The 22,597-nt window shown below is 44.2% G+C and overlaps 1 protein-coding gene across 1 annotated transcript in view; it reads right to left on the bottom strand.

The window, feature by feature from the left end:
- Positions 1–22,597, bottom strand: part of pkd1a (polycystic kidney disease 1a) — a 129,555-nt gene that overhangs the window by 8,851 nt on the left and 98,107 nt on the right. Inside the window, exons 33-45 of the mRNA XM_068003452.1 lie at positions 22,022–22,071; positions 19,931–20,133; positions 18,208–18,316; positions 17,253–17,380; positions 16,193–16,395; positions 14,360–14,554; positions 11,952–12,103; positions 9,548–9,666; positions 8,530–8,683; positions 6,618–6,743; positions 4,910–5,084; positions 3,642–3,929; positions 2,059–2,193 (exon numbers count right to left, since the gene is read on the bottom strand). Coding sequence (XP_067859553.1) covers positions 2,059–2,193; positions 3,642–3,929; positions 4,910–5,084; positions 6,618–6,743; positions 8,530–8,683; positions 9,548–9,666; positions 11,952–12,103; positions 14,360–14,554; positions 16,193–16,395; positions 17,253–17,380; positions 18,208–18,316; positions 19,931–20,133; positions 22,022–22,071 — 2,037 coding nt within the window. The remainder of the gene's footprint in view (positions 1–2,058; positions 2,194–3,641; positions 3,930–4,909; positions 5,085–6,617; positions 6,744–8,529; positions 8,684–9,547; positions 9,667–11,951; positions 12,104–14,359; positions 14,555–16,192; positions 16,396–17,252; positions 17,381–18,207; positions 18,317–19,930; positions 20,134–22,021; positions 22,072–22,597) is intronic.

The following is a 22,597-nucleotide window of genomic DNA, read 5'->3' as shown; positions in this document are numbered from 1 at the left end:
GCAGGTCACCCACTCAACTCGGAAGTGTGCCCAGCTCAAGGAGGTATAAAGAAAGGGGTAGAACTCGTTTTTTTAAGAATGGAAAATTATGTTTAGATTTCTGGTTTCCCGCCCCCCCCCACCCCCCTCCATCTCCCCGCCCTGATGTCTTAAATCGGTAATTTACATCAGTTGGTGGTTTACTGAGTCACCAGGTTTCATCGCTGATCTGTGCACAGTTGGCTGATCCCAGCAAGGCTGCTATAATTGGTGTCAGAATCCCTGAGCTAAAAAGGGGAAACAAAGTCAGACCTGGGTTTCCACCCCGATCGCTGTCCTGTGACCTGTGCTGGAATATATGTATGTGTGTGTGTGTGTACACGTGTGTGCGCATGTGGTGTATGTGCACGTGGTGTGTGTGCACCCACGTGTGTGCACACGAGAGTGTGTTAGTGCGTGTGTTTTGTGTGCGTGTGTGTGTAGAAGCCCAGCTTGGCTTATGGTCATATAACCTGCCAACACTCACTATCTAGGCTCACATATGAAATCAGTCCACTTGGAAGAGTTACTGAAGGAGTGTTGCTACCTGCTAAACCATGACCAGGAGAGAGTGGAGACAGATATTTGGCACAATACAAAAGAAAGAATTTAGATCTCAAGTGTAACAGCCTCGAAATGACACTGTGTGATATTAAATCCTCAAATTGCTTTGTCCACTATCTTAAAGGAGGGGGTAATCGATTTAGTTTAATGCCTAGTTGTAGGTAAGTTTAAACTCGGAAAAATAATTTTTTCTCTGCATTCTCAGGATGTGGGCATCACTGGCAAGGCTGGCATTTATTGCCCATCCCAAGTTGCCCTGATATTATAACTGAGTGGCATGCTAGGCCGCATCAGAGGGCGGTAAAGAGTTAACCAAGTTTGTGTGGGACTGGAGGCCAGACCCACATAAGGATGGCAGGTTTCCTTCCCCAAACAATATCAGTTTTGTTTATTAACGACAATCCGACAGCTTCCTGATCACTTTTACTGATACCAGCTTTTCATTTCCAAATATTATAACTGAATTCAAATTCTCAAACTGCCATGAACATAAGAATATAAGAAATAGGAGCAGGAGTAGGCCAATCGGCCCCTCGAGCCTGCTCCGCCATTTAATAAGATCATGGCTGATCTGATCCTAACCTCAAATTTAAATTCATGTCCAATTTCCTGCCCGCTCCCCGTAACCCCTAATTCCCTTTACTTCTAGGAAACTGTTGATTTCTGTTTTAAATTTATTTAATGATGTAGCTTCCACAGCTTCCTGGGGCAGCAAATTCCACAGACCTACTACCCTCTGAGTGAAGAAGTTTCTCCTCATTTCAGTTTTGAAAGAGCAGCCCCTTATTCTAAGATTATGCCCCCAGTTCTAGTTTCACCCATCCTTGGAAACATCCTTACCGCATCCACCCGATCAAGCCCCTTCACAATCTTATATGTTTCAATAAGATCGCCTCTCATTCTTCTGAACTCCAATGAGTAGAGTCCCAATCTACTCAACCTCTCCTCATATGTCCACCCCCTCATCCCCAGGATTAGCTGAGTGAACCTTCTTTGTACTGCCTCGAGAGCAAGTATGTCTTTTCTTAAGTATGGAGACCAAAACTATGCAGTATTCCAGGTGCGGTCTCACCAATACCTTATATAACTGTAGAAATACCTCCCTGTTTTTATATTCTAAAATTCATGGTGGGATTTGAACTCACGTTCTCTGGATTACTAGTCCAACAACAACAACAACTTGTATTTATCTAGTGTCTTTAATGTAGTAAAAACATCGCAAGGCGCTTCACAGGAGCGATTATCAGGTAAAAAACTGACACCGAGGCAAAGAAGGAGGTATTAGGACAGGTGACCAAAAGCTTGGTCAAAGAGGTAGGTTTTAAGGAGGGTCTTAAAGGAGGAGAGGGAGGCGGAGAGGGTTAGGGAGGCAATTCCAGAGCTTAGAGCTTAGGGCCTAGGCTGAAATCTGAAGGCACGGCCACCCATAGTGGCCAGAAACATAACCGTACCCAACCTGTATAATGAAGCACATACCAAATAACCAATCTGTGTGTAGGCGATAAAAAGACCAGCTGATGTTGCGACAACCACCGTCAGTTCCTTTGCCGAATTATACAAGGTCTTTCCAAAGATGGACCACTTCCTGATGAACCGCACTTGTCGGGCAGCCTAATTTCACCCCCCCACCAACCAGAGAAAAAAACATCTTGATTAATAATCTGATTTTATCTCTTCAAACAGCAGACAATTGTATCAAAAGAGAACTGGACCAGTTCCTGGCTGGGGAGGGGATAGGAACATAGGAACAGGAGTAGGCCATTCAGCCCCTCAAGCCTGTTCCACCATTCAATTAGATCATGGCCGATCTGTATCTTAACTCCATCTACCCACCTTGGTTCCGTAACCCTTAATACCCTTACCCAACAAAAATTCATCAACTTCAGTGTTGACATTTTCAATGTACCCCCAGCCTCAACAGCTTTTTTGGTGGAGAGTTTTCCAGATTTCCACTACCCTGTGTGTGAAGAAATGCTTTCTGACATCACCCCTGAATGTCCTAGTTCTAATTTTAAGGTTATGCCCCCTTGTTCTGGACTCCCCCACCCGAGGAAATAGTTTCTCTCTATCTACCCTATCAACTCCTTTAATCATCTTAAACACCTCAATTAGATCACCCCTTCATTTTCGATACTCAAGGGAATACAAGCCTAGTCTGTGCAGCCTGTCCTCATAATTTGACCCTTTTAGCCCCGGTATCATTCTGGCGAATCTGCGCTGCACCCCCTCCAAGGCCAATATATCTTTCCTGTGGTGCGGTGCCCAGAACTGAATGCAGTATCTCCAGATGGAGTCTAACTAGATATGTCATACAAGAGGATTTTGTTAAAACTGGACTGAAGATTCATTCACTCTTCAGAGGAGAAAGTGACTTAGTTTCACTTAGAAAAATCCTGTAATAAAGAAGGATATTTTTCAATAAATTTCTTCATCCCCTCCCTCACCCCCATAACATTATTAGTCTGAAATACATTCTTACTCAGTACCATTCCCAAACTCTTTGTTATTGGATGAAGAAAGATTGGAGAATCTGAGGCATTTTAGCCTTGTAAGAGGATGACCGAGAGGGGACATTATAGAAGATTTTAAATGACGTGGATAAGGTGAATCCAGAGCATTGCTTGAAGACATTGGAATAGTGGGACATGGGCCAAAACTGGTGAAAGGACAGCTTCGGACAGAGGGAAAGGAAGACCTTCTCCACACCAAGTCATCAACACTTGGAGTGGCCGCCTAGGTAGGGTGGTGGTGATGAAAACCTTGGATTGATTCAAGGAGCATTTAAATGATCTGATGGGGGGGTGCGGTGGGACTATAAGTTGTTTCCCTGGATGGATGAGCAAAGATGGGTCTCCCTCCTTTGTATTTGATCTGGTGTTTGGAAAGAAAACTGTGGCCCTCGGCATTCAATGTGCTGTAGGTCACATCTGCACTAGGTACAGTAACCAAATGGAGGTCACAGCATGCTGTACCAGTGAGTTGGGTCATGATACTATACAGGTGTACAGAGTTTGCAAATTTCAGGAATGAATGTCGGTTTAAAGTTTCTTGGGAAATACCTTAACTGTCAGCAGAAAAAGGAGGACGGCAGCCATATTGGTGAATACATAGCTCAGGTACGCCATCTGGTAAAAGTTGGTGAAGCCGTCCGGGTTGGCACGGTACATCTCCCACTGCCTGTCGGCAATTCTAGCACGTTTCAGATGGACGACCACACAGCAGATACTGAGAATGATCACGGACCACTGCAGGTAGTTCCAGAACTGAAGAAAATAGGTCTTGCCCTCGTTACTTATCAAGAGCGATTCGGTAATTGTGAAGTACAGAACGAAGAACATGAGGAAAACCTGCAAAGAAACAAATGGTGAAACATTTCTTTGGTTGATGTTATAACCAAAAAAGTAAGAGTCTGACATCAGCCCTGAACAGCCTAGCATTAACTTTAAGGTTCGGTCCCCTGATAGGAAGGGCTCTCACAAACAATGAGACTGCAGCACAGGACAGGAAGGGAAAGTATGACAGGAATACTCTTGCTAGGAAGTATGTATTACTGAAATATATCATCACAAGCAGTCAAAAGGTCAAACATTTTTATCAATAGATTTAGATATAAACTTCTATTTTTTTTTTGTATGGATATTTGTCCACAACTCAATTCCTTTAACAGTCAGAGGCACATTGATCCTGTCTGTATAAACAATTCCTCTTCAAACATGTATAAATCTGGGATCGACACGCGATTCACCAGCAAAGGTAGATTGATGCCTTACAGGTGAAATATGACTTCATTTCTTTTAACACTTCCAAGATAAACATATTTCATCCAAAGGAGAAAGTTTCAGTGCTGGAACAAGGCACTCTAAAATAGTAGCAGTGACAGCAAAGTACTTAATAGAGGGGATTGAAATGTTTACCACTCCAAATTCATACAAGAGTGAATGCATTATGACTACTCACTGCTCCCCCTGCTTTTGTACCAGTGCTGTGGTAACCTAATACCATCATTGTACACTAGAAGTGCCTCCGAGAACAAGCGCACCAAGTGACAATCGCACAGGACTGTGTACGCAACTCCAGAGACATAGTAAACTGCCTTGTCTGGTGGTCTGCCTCTGGGGACAAAGCACTACTGCCTGTGTTTAACAGGAGTGGCATCTCTTGTCCCAGTGTCTACGGCACTTTCTATTTCATGATCTAATGTCTCGTCTACTTTGTTCGCCTCGGCGTTGCGTTTCATCTCCCCGGTTACTGACTCCGTGTCTGCCGGACGAACACGACGGGACAATTAATGCCAGTCGAGTGGCTCTCACAGCTGAGAAAGACTTACCATCATGACGAGCAGAAAATCCACCCCAGTACTCAGTCGCAGCAGTGAGAATGGCTTGACGTCAATGGTGGTGAATGTTCCCCCCGAGATAGGAAACTCTATGAGGAGGGTGACTACACTGTACAAGTCCACGTTGGGGCAATACTGTGTAAACTCCACAAAGACCACCCTGGTCCTATCAACACAAAATTACAAATTGTTTGAAATACACATGTACGTCTTTTACATCTAACTTTTTATTTTCATCATCAAATGCAATTTACAAGATATTGTCCTTGTGAAAAGTAACAGCAATTTTGAATCCCTTCAATTTTCTCCCCTCCTCTTGATGGCATCGACTTTTGCAGGGTATGGCTTGACATGTATTGGATACGTTTTGGTACCTCAGTCAAGTTTTTCTTAAGTGAATCTCGACAGTAAACATCAGCAAGCTATGTGAGGTGTCACAGCCTAGTCCAACCTTGTTCTCACCCGACAACTGCACGTACTTTCTAGCAGAGTCACTGAACAATGATCAGGAACAGGAACTTTGGCTGATTTTCTTTCCAACCTAGCTCTAGGGTGCTGAAGCTGACTGTCACACTCCTATGGGCTGCTCTCAGCTAACTTACCACAGATCAGGAATTGAGCTTAGAGATGGTGTCAGCTGTAGCTCAGTGGGTTGCATTTTCAGCTCTGAGTCGGAAGGTTGTGGGTCCAAGTCCCAATCCAGGGACCTGATTACAAAATCCTGGCTGATACTGCAGTGCAGTACTGAGGGAGTGTTGTGCTGTCAAGAGTTGCCATCTTTTAGATGAGATTTTAAAGTGAGGTCCCGTCTCCCCTCAGGTGGATGTAAAAGTTCTCATGACACTAAGTGAATAAGAGCTGAGGAGTTTTCCCAGTGTCCTGGCCAGTATTTACCACTCGACCATCATCCCTAAAAGTTATAAAATTAACACTGAAGCTCCTGTTGGAGCACCACCTACTGGCATCACAAGGAAATGCAACAAGCAAGTGTAGACATTGGAAATGTTTACATCACAGTTTTCAATGGAGTGTGTGACCCATACATTAACTTTAATATACTAAATAAATGGATTTTGTGGCATAAGAGTGGAAGTAACTATAAAGTGTTGGTTGGTTCAGTTGTTAGAACTCTTGCCTCTGAGTCAGAAGCAAGTGAGCTCAAGCCCCAGTCCAAAACTTGAACACGTATCAAAGCAGTACTGAAAGAGTGCCACATTGTTGAAAGTGCTGTCTTTTGGATAAGATGTTAAACTGAGACCCTTGCCTACTGATTCAGGTGGATATAAAAGATCCCATAGCACTTTTCGAAGAAGAGCAGGCAAATTCTCCTGATGTCTTGGCCAACATTCCTTCTGCAACCATCACCGCTAGAAACAGATGGTCTGCTAATTTATCTCATCTTGTTTGAGGGACCTTGCTCTGCAGAGTTACTTACATAACAGTCACTGCAGCTCAAAAGTAACTAATTGGTTGTGAGGCACTTTGTGATATCCTGAAGACCTGACAACGTGCTGTAGGAATAAAAGTTCTTTCTTCAATGAGCTCAGATGTCAGGTTTGAATCTCTGTGTTACTGACAGCACAGTCAGATCTGTATTATCGTGTATAAAATAAAGTGTTTGGATCTTGAAGTATCTGAACTGCCAAATGTTCTAAATCCTGTTTCATTTCTTGGTAACACTCAGCAAAATGAAGCTCACTTTCTATCCAGCCAGTTGCTTTCCTGTAAATTCCACAGCGTGTGATTACTCTGTTCCATCGTCATGCCAAGTTTCTGCACATATCCACCACTGTCACACACAGCGATCTGGCCCAAGTACCACACCCTAGGAAGAAAAAAGACCCAGAAATCCAGCTGTGTCTTCAAATATTGTAAAACACACAGTAACACTTCGCTAGTATTTAAATACATTTTTGTTGAGGGGCCTCGACCCTAATAAACATAGAAAGCAAATCGGTTCCCCCTCTCTTCCCCCTCCCCAATCTTCTTCCCTTCTGTTCTGAATGTGCTTCCTCCAACTTCTGGCCCAGGTAGCCATTCTTCACACTTAATGTAAGCAGGCTATTTGACCTTAAAAGGCATCGCAGTCAAGCCCGTTCAGTTTCTCGCCTGGCATCCACACCTGTGCACTTTCCGGCAGGTGTTACTGGATAACACTCGGAGGCAGGAATCGGGGCTTATCCCCCTCTTCCCCAGCCCAAGGATGCTAAAGCCAATTGTAGAAACCAAACTGTTCCCATCGTTCACATGAGCTAATTCAGCATAGACTGGGATTCGAATCTGGGAATTTCTGATCTGTTTTGTTTAGTACTATACTATCAGTGCTTTTACACATTAATTTCGGATTGGAATTGTCGGGCATTTGATAGGGTAGATATAGAGAAGATGTTTCCACTTGTGGGGTGCCCACAACTAGAGGATATAAATATAAGATAGTCACTAATAAATCCAATAAGGAATTCAAGAAAAAACTTCTTTACTCAGAGTATGGTAAGAATATGGAACATGGAGAAGTTGAGGTGAATAGTACAGATGCATTCAAGGGGCAGCTGGATAAACACATGAGGGAGAAAGGAATAGAAGGATATGCTGATAGGGTGAGATGAAGTAGGGAGTAAGGAGGCTCGTGTGGAGCATAAACACTGGCATAGACCAGTTGGGCCGAATGGCCTGTTTCTGTGCTGTAATTTCTATGTAATTCTATGTATCCTGTCATGCGGTAAACCAAAGAAGAAATGATATGGGTTCCTGGTGATTATGTTAATATTCTATCAATATAAGCTCACTAATCTACGCTCCAAATTCATTTCCGTATTCCCCAGAATTGCAATAAACAGAGATAATATATAATTTGTGGGTTATTTATTAATTTTTGAATAAAAGTTTAGATAGTTCCAGCTTTGAACCTCTAAATGTGTAATATCTCAGAACACTATAAACTCTTTATTTCTTAATTTGAATTGGACATTTGTAAGGAATCTTACAACACCAGGTTATAGTCCAACAGTTTTATTTGAAAATCACAAGCTTTCGGAGCTTTTCTCCTTCGTCACGAAGGAAAAAACCTCCGAAAGCTTGTGATTTTCAGATAAAACTGTTGGACTATAACCTGGTGTTGTAAGATTCCTTACATTTGTCCACCCCAGTCCATCACCGGCATCTCCACATCATGAATTGTACATGGCAGGGCATTGTATCACTGATATTTTAAAAACTTAATTATATGCCTTTGCAATCAATAAGGAACCCATTTTTCTTTCTGTTTCCACCCCCCCTCCTGTCCTGAAGGCTGGGGGAATGGCTTCGTGGTAGCATAGGCCTCTGGTTCTAGGCCCAAGTGGCCATTATTCATGTGTGAGACTAGACCGTGAGAGTCAGTGGGCAATTCCGCCAAGGGGGTTGGGGAAGGAAATCGCAGCTGAGCCTGATTCTGTCTTCAGCTGACATCCACACACCCAAAACCTTCCTGCAGGGGTCACTGGATAATGATCAGGGGTAGGAACCCGGGGCTGACTTTTCATTTCCTTAGCCCGGTAGTGGTGCCTCCCACACTTGCCCTCACTACGTCTTTGCACATCTCCCAGGTCAATAATCCAGAACACCTCCCTTACCCTGGTAGATCAGGTGATGAGTATGACCACGTGTTACTCAGATTTGTAACTGGACTCTTCCATCTCGTCTCATAATCGCTGGTATCTTGAAGCAGGGGGTCCTGCAGACATTGTCTATTTACTGGGGATGGAGAAGCTTGCTGAAGACATTTAACTGGTGGAGCGTAAATGTGAAACAGAAAAGAAAGAGTCGTCAGCCGGGAATGTTCCATGGGAATTAGAAACATTTTGTCTCACGTACAAGCTCAGGCCAATTAATCACTCAAATTATACCCTGCACAGAGTTAAACCAAACGGGAAGTAGCCTGAGATTTCAAAAGCTGTATAACGATGATTGATTCTGTAATGTTATATCAAATTGAGTATGGGAAATTAGAGATGTTCCATTAAGTATCGATTTTTTAATTAAGCAGCAACCAGTTACATCCGGACTGGTCAGTCTGCAAGGAGTCTGTAAGCTGCAGTGAGCTGCTGAATTTAAAGTTGTTTTCAGCTGCAATAAATTCAGTTGTTTTCCTTTATCATTCTACGCTGGAACCCTAAAAACAATTTAAACACAATAAATCTAACCTGACACTCCCAGTGCAGTACTGAGGGAGCGCTGAACTGTCAGAGTTGCATATTTAAGATCAGCCATTAAACTGAGGTCTTATTTGCCCTCTCAGGTGGATGTAAAAGATCCCATGGCCACTATTTCAAAGAAGAGGAGGGGAGTCCTGGCCAATCGTTTATCCCTCAACCAACATCACTAAAATAGATTATCTGGTCATTATCTCATTGCCGTTTGTGGGACCTAAAATAGATTATCTGGTCATTCATCTCATTGCCGTTTGTGGGACCTAAAATAGATTATCTGGTCATTTATCTCATTGCCGTTTGTGGGACCTTGCTGTGCGCAAATTGGCTGCCGTGTTTTCTACATTACAACAGTGACTACACTTCAAAAGTACTTAATTGGCTGTAAAGCGCTTTGCGACGTCTTGAAAAGGCATGATAAAAGTGGGAGCTCTTCTTTTACCATGATTTATTTTTGAACGAACTTGGCGTATTCGTGGACATCCCAACAGAGTCTTGCTGCTATTGTTATAGAGGTATGGTAACAGTACCTCTGACATCCATTTCCAAAGCTCCCCTGATCTGAAAGAAAGCACAGTCTCAGGTGGACTCCAACAGAGAGGAATGTTCAAACCATTAAACATAAGCCTTAGCGCAATGTAAAGAACGGCCTCAAAGAGCTTTCTTTGGGTGCCACAGGGGGCAACGTAACTGAGTGTGGGTTAAGGCCATCATTTTACATCTAATTATTAAGAGTGATTCGGGCAGAGATAGAAAGGAGAATCTTATATGGTTTTCTAAACTTCTTAAATTTTGCTTCATGATATCTTAGCAATAGAAATCTGTAAATATATAGTTAGATGTGACAAAAGTGGCATACTTTAAAATCTGCCACACACATGTAAGAAGTCAAGTGTCTAAACTTTAATATCTATTCTTTACTACTGTGTGTGTATTTTGGGTATTTTAAAGTTACAACATTGTATCAATAATAGAAAAATAGTCTTAATCTGTACCAATCACTCATCTCCACCTGTTACTGACTGTAAATGTAAGGTTTGGCTCAACAATGCTTATCCAAGCTCCAGTGTACATAGTAACATTATCTGCCAATTTAAATGTAAACACACACACACCCCCTCCACACAAAAATAAAATACATACAGGAGGTAATTTTCAACCTTGCTGCATAGGCGATAAGCTGTGGAGTGGATCACCCGCCCATATCGAGTTTTTTAAAAAAAACACGTGCGTTAAAGGAATTAATGGCTATAAAATGGGTTCATCTTTCTTTGTTGCTGTAGTAATTTAGGGTTGTCGGCCCTCCTGGATTGTCTGGGAGTGTCCCGGGACGGGTGATCGATCCCCCGGGCGCTGCTGCTGTTGATCCAGGAGAAAAGTACTTTTGTGAGTATGGCCTGGACTCTCCATTTCCATCATGTACCATCCTGGCGCTCAAGGTGCTGCCCACCTCCGGATCCAGTCAGTCAGCCGTTCGTTCCTTCTGGCTGGTCGCCCCGCACTTCCAGCGAAGTTACAGTGCTGATGTGATTGACCGTCACGTGATCGAGTGTCACGTGATCGAGTGTCATGTGACTAACCCTCCAGGAATACGTCCAACCAGAGTGGGCAACCCTACTACTTTGTGCCGTGGGGTTACATCTGTTAGTGACTGGACTGAAACTTTACAATTTAATTTCACAGAAGCAGGAGACGGCACAGACTTTCACCCTGTCAGCCTGGGTTGAATTTGGAAACAGATCCTAAGGTTGAAGGGCAATGTGCTAATCCCCAATATTCTCAATTTTGATTTACCCGTGCACCTTTTTTTTTTGTGGTTACTTGTTTTCCTTCTCCTCTCGTTCCTCCTTTTGCACTGTGCACTGTTCCGTGGCTGGGAGAGGAGACAAGCAATCTGCTACCTACACGCTTTGCCTAAAGTTTCTTTGTAACCGGCTGTAAACAGACGTGGAGAGGTCCCTGGACCAGTGCTTTGCCAAACATTCAGCAGCTCCACCTGGCTGAGACCTGGCTAAGATCCCATTGCCATGTGGGAAATCACTAGGATGTGCCCTGTGTCCCAGCACATTGAGCTTTAATGGCTTGATCCAGCACAGCGTTCCATGGCCAGCGCGGTCCACAGCCGTTACAACGATCAAGTCTTTCTTTGCCAGTGCTAGGCCTGCCCTCTATTCTTCCTTCCTATATGTAGCATTTTACACTGGTCTCCCATTGTGTTCTGCCCACTTGCACATTTTATCCAATTCATTCTGTGATTTCTGAGCTGCCTCTGCTGATTCCACTGTCCCTCCTATTTTGGCATCATCTGCAAATTTGAGCACTTTGCATTGAGTTTCTGAATCGAGATCAATTGTGTAAGTTAGACACAGTAGTGGTCCCAGCACCAGGCCCTGAGCTACTCCACTCAGTACTTTCCCCCCAACTCACACTTATCTCCTCTAATGATGCTCGTCCTTCCCTATCCTCAATAATTTATACTAACGGCATTATTTTGAAGAAGAGCAGGGGAGTTCTCCCCGATGTCCTGCCTAATATTTATCCCTCAACCAACATCACTAAAACCGATAATCTGGCCATTTATCTCATTGCTGTTTGTGGGATCTTGCTGTGCGCAAATTGGCTGCCGCGATTCCTACATTACAACAGTGACCACACTTCAAAAGAACTTCATTGGCTGTGAAGCGCTTTGGGATGTGAAAGGCGCTATATAAATGCAAGTTCTTTTAATGGGGAAAAATGTACTTAAAGGTGTGACAACACGAAACAGCAACATGAAGTAAGTAGACATGAAGTGTGTGCAGTTATAAGGTTTTTAAATAATATATTTCTACATTAAACGCCATTACCTTTTGATTTTCTGGAATTCCACACCTTTTCTGACCCCTACCAGACCTTGTCTGATTGAACTGTGCAAGAGTCTGCTCTGGGCGTCTCTGAATGAATCTCCATAGTTGATCAACAGGACCACCAGCAGGAACAGCATATAAATTATGAAGTTCTGAAACACAAGGGATGACATTTCCAGTCAGCTCCGTTTAACATTAGCGCAACACTGATAACAAAGGACACCTGAACACAAGAGAGCTCAAAGCAACAATATAACAAGCCCCAGCTCATGTGCAACTCAATAGTTCTGCTGTGACAGCAAATCGCCCAACTGGCATTAAAACTGAGCGTCTAAACTGGAAAAGTTGATCCGAACGACATTCCTTTTAAAAAAAATTATCAGTGTTTATACTGTATTTTGGTATTTATTCTTAGCACTTTTTTTTTTCCTTTGGAAGTTCAGTTTTTTTTAATAACCAGTTGGAAAATGAAATAGTTGCACCTAAATTCTACATAAGTATTCGATTTGCCACTTAAGCATAGGTAAGGTACGCGCAGTGTACTGTACGTTCCCCCCTCTCCCACCACTGCACGACTAATGAGGTGAGCCAGCCAAGGGTCAGGCAGGTCGAACCTGGTCATACAAAGTACTTTAATTCCCACCTCCCATAGGAAAAAAACAAAATCCAACGTTAATTTGGGGACTGTTTATAAGGTAACACCAACTAAAAGCTGGTGTTTCAGCACAGGCCCAAGATATATTTTAGTTAAATTTACTTTTTCAGATTTAGTGTTCTTAAGGCTGCAAAATTGCCCACTTTTGTGGGTGTGAGAGAGGCTGTTTGTAGAGTGCTTGAGCATTTCACTTGGCACTTCTCATCCAGGAAAGACTGAGACTAGCTCACGGCACGGATTAACAGTTGAGCACTCCCAAACCCGCGACCTCTACCACCTGGAAGGACAAGGGCAGCAGGCACACGGGAACAACACCACCTGCACGTTCCCCTCCAAGTCACACACCATCCCGACTTGGAAATATATCGCCGTTCCTTCATCGTCGCTGGGTCAAAATCCTGGAACTCCCTTCCTAACAGCACTGTGGGAGAACCTTCACCACACGGACTGCAGCGGTTCAAGAAGGCGGCTCACCACCACCTTCTCAAGGGCAATTAGGGACGGGCAATAAATGCCGGCCTCGCCAGCGACGCCCACATCCCGTGAATGAATAAAAAAATCCACACATCATTTGGTTAGGAGGATTAGAATTTAGATTAAATGTGCACAATTCTAAATTGCCTTTCTGCATTCGATGGTTTATTTCAATTTCTTAACCCAAAAAAAAAATGACAAATACCGGGAAAAACAATTTAAAAAAAAATGTCGTTTCTGTCAGTGAAATTTTTTCTTAATGACATGAGACAGAAATAAAAACTGTATTACACAGGGAGGCTTTCCATAGCTGCGTATTACAAATGTGAGGGCAGGGGGTTAATTAATATCAGTGTCACATCGACAGTCAAGGGAGCCATGAACACTGGCAGCTGAAACTAGCAATGTACTTAGCCTGAAACCTTAGATAGCTCTGTGGCTTTGACACTGACAGATCAGTTGCCATTAACAATTGGCCTCTGAACTGGAAAAACCAAATGGAAGCCATGATGCACTGCAAAAAAATTTACCCTGACCATTTTTCTTTCCTCTATTTTTCTTGGCTACTGCTGGAAATTTAAAATAGTTGCGTCCAAGATCGATGGATATGTAATCCCTGGTCTGTGCCTCATGGAAAATATATTTTTGCCTCAGCGACAGCATGAAGCATACTTAATTTTCCTCTCAATTATATAAGGCTTGCGCACGAGTCAGAGATTTTAAAAGAAAATTGCTGGGCTTCTGAAACAAAAACAGAAAACGTTGCAAATAAACGTCAGCACGCGAAAGGGAAAGACAGGCTCATGTTTCAAGTGCGGCTTTTCATCAGAAGTCGTCTGAAACATTAATCTAATTTTCTCATTCAGATGCTGACTGACCTTCATCATTCCTATTTTTATTACACATGATTTCATGCACTTGCAATGTTGTGGTAGTTATTCGACCAGCTGAAATTACGGAGGACATGGGCTTCTTAAAAAGAATATACAGCACAGAAACAGGCCATTCGGCCCTACTGGTCTATGCTGGTGTTTATGCTCCACACGAGCCTCCTGCCTCCCTACTTCATCTCACCCTATCTGTACTACCTTCTATTCCTTTCTCACTCATGTGTTTATCGAGCTTCCCCTTAAATGCATCTGTGCTATTCGTCTCAACTACTCCTTGTGGGAGCGAGTTCCACATTCTCACCACTCTCTGGGTAAAAAAGTTTCTCCCGAATTCCCGTTGGTCGAAGTTGTGAATTGATGGATGTTCCTCATTTAGGGTTGAGTTGTACCTTGAGCATCCTGTGAAGTATCTGAACCTTCTTGGCCTCTTCCTTGGCTTGCAGAAGGCCGTATCCTTGAGGAGGTCGCACTTTCCCAATTTTTTCCGAGATCTGTTCCACACGTGGCTTCTCCACTAAATTGTCATCTTCATCTGGATGGACGCGTTTGGCAACCACCGCGAAGGAAAGAGCTTCAGTCAGAACCTGAATTGCAAGTAAAATATCAGAAAGGGCACTGTCATTTATATTGAAACATTCTTATTAAAGGCAATGAGTGTTTAAATATAACCGTATCGTCTAAACTTTGGCTCTAAGTCTTCTGGTACAAGGGTGCCACGCGGTCAAACTTATGGCCTGCAAACGTGTCTACATTGGGTGAGGACAGGATTGGACTGAGCTGCAATGTCATCTACACTCAGATAGCCTGCCGACACTCACTGTCGAGGGTCATGCCTGAAGATTAGCTCCTTGGGCATATGCTGCCAGTGGATCAAAATGTACCCCCTTGATGAATCAGTGAGGTAGATTTTCAACGTACCGCCCGGGTGTAAAACTGACCTTGCGGATCAGTTATAAAAACCACCCGAGTTTCATTTCCAAGGTATCTGCAGTTGCTGTAGATCTCACTGTCATCGGACGCACTAGGGGAAGCCACATTTGTATAGTCGGTAATGTGAGAAGATGGCTGAAGTGCCTGGAGCAGGGGCCTCAGATAGAGTGGGCGACTCACCAGACAGTCACGGCTGCATTGCCCCGGCAATTCTCCTCCCATTAATGTCAACGGATAGAAAATCACAGGCAAAGTAGCCATGGTTTTCCGGTCAGTTACTTGCGGCATGCGAGGTGCTGGGGGGAGGGTAGTCGTGGGCCCTCAGAAGGTCCCTTCCACTTGTCTACGTGAATGTTGTATGCAACCGAAGAGACTACATGATCTAGATGGTTTATCCCAATTAGCGTTAGATTTTATTGCATATTTGATGAGATCTGAGACCATAGATAAGTGGACAGTAATAGGTACCCTTGGCAGTGTGGATAATCTCCAAAAGAATGCTGGACTAAGCACTTGCATTTACACAGTGCCTTATGCAGAAACCTCCTCCAGCCCTACAACGCTCCGAGATCTCTGTGCTCCTCCAATTCTTGCCTCTTGCGCATCCCCGATTTTCATTGTTCCGCCATTGGCGGCCGTGCCTTCAGCTGCCTAGGCCTAAGCTCTGGAATTCCCTCCCTAAACCTCTCCGCCTCTCTCTCCTCCTTTAAGACGCTCCTTAAAACCTATCTCTTTGACCAAGCTTTTGGTCACCTGTCCTAATATCTCCTTATGTGCCTCAGTGTCAAATTTTGTCTGATTACACTCCTGTGAAGCGCCCTGGGACGTTTTACTACGTTAAAGGTGCCATATAAACGCAAGTTGTTGCTGTTGCCTTAAAGATCTTCATATTGCTTTTTTGTCATCAGATGGCCAAATATGGACATCTGTACTGCCCGGTTAAATTGTTCATGGATGTCGGCAGAACTACAATAAATGTCCAGCTTTATTTTCCCACCAACTTCCTGTTAGATCACGAGAGTTGCATGTGAAGACTTGAGATTTTGTGACCTTTCAATATACCGTGCGACACTTTAATGCAAAGATTCAGAGGCCGGGAGCTTCCTCGGAGCTGTTCCCACTCCAGCGCTGCTTAGCTGAGAGTGCACAGGCATCAATGAAGTTTCCGACACAGTTACAGCGGTGAGTCCGAGGGAATTCCCGGCCATCGTGACACGCGGCCAGCGACATTCATGAAGGAATCTAGAAAGCCCTAGACTTAAACTAGGAAACCTTCTTTTGAGACAACCTGCCTTCAGAGGTTCCAGGAGGAAGAATGAAGAGAGGACGCTGAAGATTCCTGAGATGAGCCACATGAGGGCGACCCTGGGGTTGAAGTTAATGCCAATCCATATTGACACACTGATGCAGCCAGAGAAGAGGAGGAAACATAGCGCATGGGCGGTATAATTACACCAGAATGGGAAGAGACATTGCTGTGGAGGGTCAGTGAAAGCTGTAGAAACATAACAATATAAAATAATGTTAATGGAATCCATTAAGTAGTTCCCTCACACTAGCCCTTAAAAGGGATACAACAGACTCATTGTCCTATATGAAATGCAAGGTCTTTATGGTGGTTGTCCTGTTTTTGGATTTTTGTGCTATTTTAGCTATTTCCTTGGGTTCAGTGTAACCGGTCAATCCATTAACAGATCTTGCTTTTCCTGCCCGATATCCAGGTAAATATAGCAAAGCCCAGGGGGTCAAATAGGGAACTCCTGTTACTGAATTCTGGCTTACTGGAATACATCACATAATCTCCTTCACTTTGAGAGATGGAAGACTAAATCCTCCATAAGACCAAGGCACGGGCTCTGAACCCACAACCTTGTGAGTCAGAGGCGAGAGTGCTACCACTGAGCCATGGCTGACACTAGTTTAAGCACACTATCCTTTCAGCTTAGGGATACTTGCCTGGAATTTCTGCAGAGACCTCCCGATTTCCCAACATAACGCCGTAGCTCAACGGAACCCCCAGAAAACGGCCCAAACGTTTAGCCATTTCTCCGGGGGGGGTGGGGGGAGGGGGGGGTTGGGTTCTTCCAATCTTCTGCTGGAGTTACGTCAGTAGGTCGGGAGAACCCGGTGGAAATTCTCCCCCCTCCCCACACCCCATGGAGTCAAATATAGTCCAGATTAATGGGATGGTAGTTTTTTCTGATGGTTGGGAGGGTTCTAAATACAATAAACGTAGGACATCTTCAATAGCATACAATGACTTTCATGTCATAGCTGCCCAGAGCCTTTCACGTACGATGCGAGCAATAATAGAACAGTTAGGGGAGCAGGATGTGGAGTTGAAGTGTTTACCTATTCTTCTGGTAGTAGCTGATCTTGCGATACCTTGAGAAGGTCTGACGACTTGACCATTATCACTAATCTTGTGCAAGACTGCAGCTTCGGTCCTTGACTGTTCGCTCCCATCGATTATCTCCGTTCTGAAGAAGAAGAAAATGACGACATATCTCAGCAAATCTGAACACTCAGCGCTGTCACGAGAATTTCAGTAATGGTGAACGTACCACATTTTCATACCAAGTCCACTTGACGTATGAAGAATGGCTGGTATTGCAATTGCAAATCTTGGGGTAGATTTTCAACTTGCCACCTGGGTATAAATGTGGCGTTACCAGAATGGCAGCCCGTTATAGAAACCGCCCGCATTCATTCCCATTGATTTCAACGCCAGTTTTATGTCCAGGCAGCAAGTTCGAAATCTACCCACTGATCTTTCCAAACTATAATTGTGTCTGGAGACAGCATTCTGAACTCATAATATTAACTTCATAGGGAAGTACTGGTAGTTACTGATCTGTCATGAGTGGTGGGCACAATTTGTTGAATTAAGTGACACACAAGAAACATTTTGGCAAAAGCATGATTTGTGTTTCATATAAAAATCCAAAGATTTATCGGGTTGAAATTGTGCTGTGTGATATTAAGAGGCAAAATACTTTTTTAAACAAAGGCACTAATCCATTTAAGATAAATGGTTTAATGCCCATGTTAAATTAGTTGGATAAAGTAACTTCATATTAACGTTTGTTCCTAATATTGCACAGCACAACATCAACCCAAATGGAAAGATTCTGGTGGACTTGCAGCACGTTGGATAATAATCAATGGTCATTTTGTTTGTGTACATTAATTTCTGGTTGGCAAACTAGACATTCCTGTTGACAATGGATCTGTAAGTCACTGTCAGCAATAAACTGGGTACTTGATGTTATAATGAAGTGGGAACAGATTTTCAGAACATACTCACAGGTTAGATATTAAGTGACTCTCGGCATCGAGTGAGACCCTGCCACTGTCGTGTGAGGTAGACACCTCGTGGTTCCCCTCGGAACTAATTCTTTGTATCAAGTGTTCATCTGATGGAAACAATGCAGCAAACTGTAGTTGGTGAAGACTTAACATGCAAACGATTTACTACAGTACCAGTAGAAATGGGGAGCTGCTGCCGTTGCATTTGCTTCTGGTCGGTAGGACTGAGAGGTTTTGGCCTTTCAAAAAAATAGTAATGCTTTGTATTTGCAAAAAGACTGTAAGTAGATATGATAAAATATTTCTATTGTGTTACAGGCTCAGAACAATAGGGCCAATTCACCCCCCCCCCCCCCCCATAAATTGTGAATTGGCCTATTACTGTATTCTGGCTTACTGGAATGTATCACACAGCATCAAGTGATCTCCTTCACCCCTCTAATATGGCGTAGAAGGCTCCAGTCTTCTCCTCCACAAATTAAGATTGGAGCCTTGCACGCCATATTAGAGGGGAGCTTACTGGCTAACATTCAACAATTAATAGTAAAATGTATAGTAATTCTCCTCCCTGCCAAAATCAAGAAACACTTGGGGTGGTTCTGTGGTTGGGTGCTCCCAGTGAGGAGCTGTACCGCAGGAAGAGTAGGTCAGGACATCATTAGCACGCAGCCCATCCATCAATTTTAATGGAAGGAAGATCCCGGGCTGTGGGCTCCTCACAGGGAGAGCCAGATAGACACAATCAACCCTTGTCACTTCTGTGGAATTTTTTTGGACCATTTTTCCACAGCAAGGAGTTGGAAAAAGAGTTTGTTTTGAATGCTGTTTTTTTTTAAAAAAGCAATGTGTATTCTCACAAGTTTTTTAAAAAAGAGGGACCCAGAAGGCAGTTAATATGCTAATCAGAACTTGCTAAATATTAAGCAGTTCGTCAGTCTGTCTAGATATTTAGAAACCCATTGTGTTGCAAACCCTTTCATCTCTGTCAAACTGTAAGAGTTAAAACAGATTACCTGGTCATTATCACATTGCTATTTGGCTGCCGCATTTCCTACATTGACGACACTTCAAAAGTACTTCATTGGCTGTAAGTAAATCCAATAGGGAATTAAAGAGAAACTTCTTTACCCAGAGAGTGGTGACAATGTGGAACTCGCTCCCACAAGGAGTAGTTGAGGCAAATAGTGCAGATGGATTTAAGGGGAAGCTGGATAAACACACGAGGGAGAAAGGAATAGAAGGTTATCCTGATAGGGTTAGATGAAGTAAGGAGGGAGGAGGCTCGTGTGGAGCATAAACACTGACATAGGCCAGTTGGGCCGAATGGCCTGTTTGTGTGCTGTAGACTCGATGTAATTCGATGTAAAGAGCTTTAGGAAATCCTGAGGTCGTGAAAGGCGCTACAGAAGTGCCATAGGGGTCGGAGAGGAATTTCCCAGATTCTCCCCCCCCCACCCCCCCAAGATTGGCCGGGGTTTTTGTCTGGTTTGTCGCCTCTCTCAGGAGATTACACGGTGTGGGGTGGGGAGTGTATTGAGTGATATCGAGATCCACAAGGTATCATGATTGTGTGGGATAGGCTGGATGGACCAGAGAGTCTTTTCCTGTCCGTCAATGTTTGTATATTGTTAAGTCCTTTCTTTTTCTTTTACTGCTTCAGTGAGCCCTCGATTCCCCCACTCCTGCATGTTCAGCGGTTTTGTAACAGTATAAATGCTAACCTGAAATGGAGAAGCACTTGTTTCTGACTTGATCGAAGCTGAGGGAGAGGGGCTCATCGTCCGAGCTCAGTTGTGTCTCTATTCCAAGGTGGCGGGTTCCTCGGCCTCTCCTTAGCTTGGGAAGGTTACTCCCTAGAATGGACTGATCGTTTAGCAAGTCTGGCCAATTCATCATGTTGTCGTAGGCAGGCCAGGTCGGGAGGCTGCAGACCAACATGAAGTTTCAGCAGTCATGTTACAATAATCGGAACGAAGCCACTTGATTTGCCAATGTAAACATTAGTGATCTCGGGTGGGTTGGGGGGTGGGGGGGGTTTAAAAAAAAGAGAAAATGTGAAAGTCCACAAATTAAGAACAATTGTAACGGGGAAATCATTTGGCCCCAGATATAACCTGGGCCAGGGAAAAGGGGGAAAAGAAAATCGACCTGACCGCTCTCCTCCTGAGAAATGTGACTGCATTGAGCTCAGGTTAAGTCAGGAGATGAAAGGACTGCAGCTGCGATTCTGCCCATGGCGCTAGCTATCTATGCACTCGTGGGAAGACCCCTTGGATGATTTACTGGACGCCTGGTGCTATTTGTAAAAATGCACTTCAGCATAAGGAGAAAAGTCAGGGGAAAAAAAAAGCAAACAAGTATTTAAATTTTACATGCAGATGGTAGTTAATAAAACTATCAGCTTTAACAGGTTTCTTTATATCTCTGCCAATCCCTTTCTCAGAACAGATGTTAGGAGGTGTACAAGAGTGGTCCAAGTATGACCATCCCTGAATTAAGCTAACTGACTGACCTCCCCTCGGTAATTCCCCACAGTGATGCGGCTGAGATCTGAAACAAAGTGTCGAGGTTTCTTGACCCTCCATAGCAGTGTGCCACTGCTGAAATGGGTCATCTCAAACTTTTATAACCAGATCTGGGGGTTTCCAGGCAGGCTCTGACTCATGCAGTGGGTACAGTTCCACAGCCAGTGGCAAACCTCCAATATCTCATCCAAATGGCCATTCATCATGTGCAAGCTTTAACTCCGAGTGTCTGAAGGCCATTAGGCTAAGCCTGATCCTGTCCTCGCCTCATATCAGAACCTGCACACTTTGTAGCATTGATCATAGGGAGTAAGGCCCCGCTATTTGCGGGGAGGATGCAGGGGAGGTCAAAAACGGCCGAAGAACCTGGCATGGCCGGGGACGCGGAGGTGCTGCCGATCTTAACAGCAGAACCTCATTAACATTTTTTAGTTCCTTTTCCCGCCTGGCAGCCGGACAAATGGACAGCCTGGCCTTGGGGACGGTCCCTGGCAATCGGGAGGTCGGAGAGGCCTGCGATCGGGACTGCGGGGGAGAGGCCCACGAACGGGAGGGGGGAGGCCGAAAGCTTCCTTGAGGGGCCTGAGGGGGAGCACTCCTGCTCCTCCTGGCCCACAAGGAGTGCTGAAAGAGGCACTTACCTTGTGGAGCAAGCTAGTCCCACCTCCCTTTCACTGCCGGGTCTCCCGACCCCTGGATTACACTGTGGGAGCCCGATTTAAATATGTTAATTAAGCGCCCCGCCTCTCTATGACGGGACACTCGGACGCAACAATATCTGCCAGTGTAGAAAAGACAGCACAATGTGTTGGGATCACATTCCCTGTATTTAACTCTTTAAAGCCCCACCCCCGTCAACCCACACCCTCCCATCTTGGGGGGGTTGATTTCAAGGCCCAAGAGTGGGAATACTTACTCATTTTGTCCCCTGTATCGTTAGTCTAGGGGCACAAAAGCCAAATGTAGCACTCCCCCGCACACCCCCTCCCCCCACCGCTGCTCCAGCTGAGACCAGCTAACGTAGCAGAGAACCTGGACGCTGCGTGGCTCAGCGACACATCGTGCATTTGACAACTGGGCACTACTTTTCTCTTAAAGAAATGTGACAAAGTTTAAGGAAGATTTGTTCTCAAAGAAAATATCAACGAAACGTTGCACTGATTGTAACTGACATCGAATCTCTCTTCTCTACAAGAACTTGTTCACATGGACCTCACTTCCCACAGCGACCCTGAAAGAGAAGCAATGGACTAAAAGAACTGAGATTAATAGTTGTGGCACACTGACCTCTTAGCAGTTCTATAAGTTAGATCAGACTTCAGCTTCTCTTTGTAATCCTACATTAACAAAAGAAAATTAATCTTTTAAAGTGAAACCTTTTAACATATCAATTAAAGAACGCCCAACATTACATAAGGAAGGGAAAGGCCTCTTCGTCGGCACTTTTTGGGGTGCAGTTCATCTGCCATTTTGGCATTGGGCCAAAGTGCTTTCTGCTGTGCAGCAACACAAAATGGGCCGGGTTCCGATCTCACACGAGCTCATTTATGCCAAACAGTGTGAAACGCCCTCTAAACAGGGTTATTTTACAGTAATGGCGGTATAACTAGTTCAGTGTGAAGCCACATCTTAAAACCGCCCAGCTGGTCCATCGGATTGCTTGGGGACTTTCAAGGTCCCATAAACAGCAATGAGATTAATGACCAGATCATCTGTTTTAGTGATGTTGGTTAAAGGATAAACATTGGCCAGGACACCGGGAAGAACTCCCCTGCTCTTCTTCGAAATAGTGCCGTGGGATCTCTTACGTCCACCTGAGAGGGCAGACGGGGCCTCGGTTTAACGTCTCATCCGAAAGGTGGC

The sequence above is a fragment of the Heptranchias perlo genome, chromosome 22, assembly GCF_035084215.1.
Source record: "Heptranchias perlo isolate sHepPer1 chromosome 22, sHepPer1.hap1, whole genome shotgun sequence".
Classification (NCBI taxonomy): Eukaryota; Metazoa; Chordata; class Chondrichthyes; order Hexanchiformes; family Hexanchidae; genus Heptranchias; species Heptranchias perlo.
Note: the sequence above shows the minus strand (reverse complement) of the source record. Positions and strands in the feature narration are given on the sequence as shown.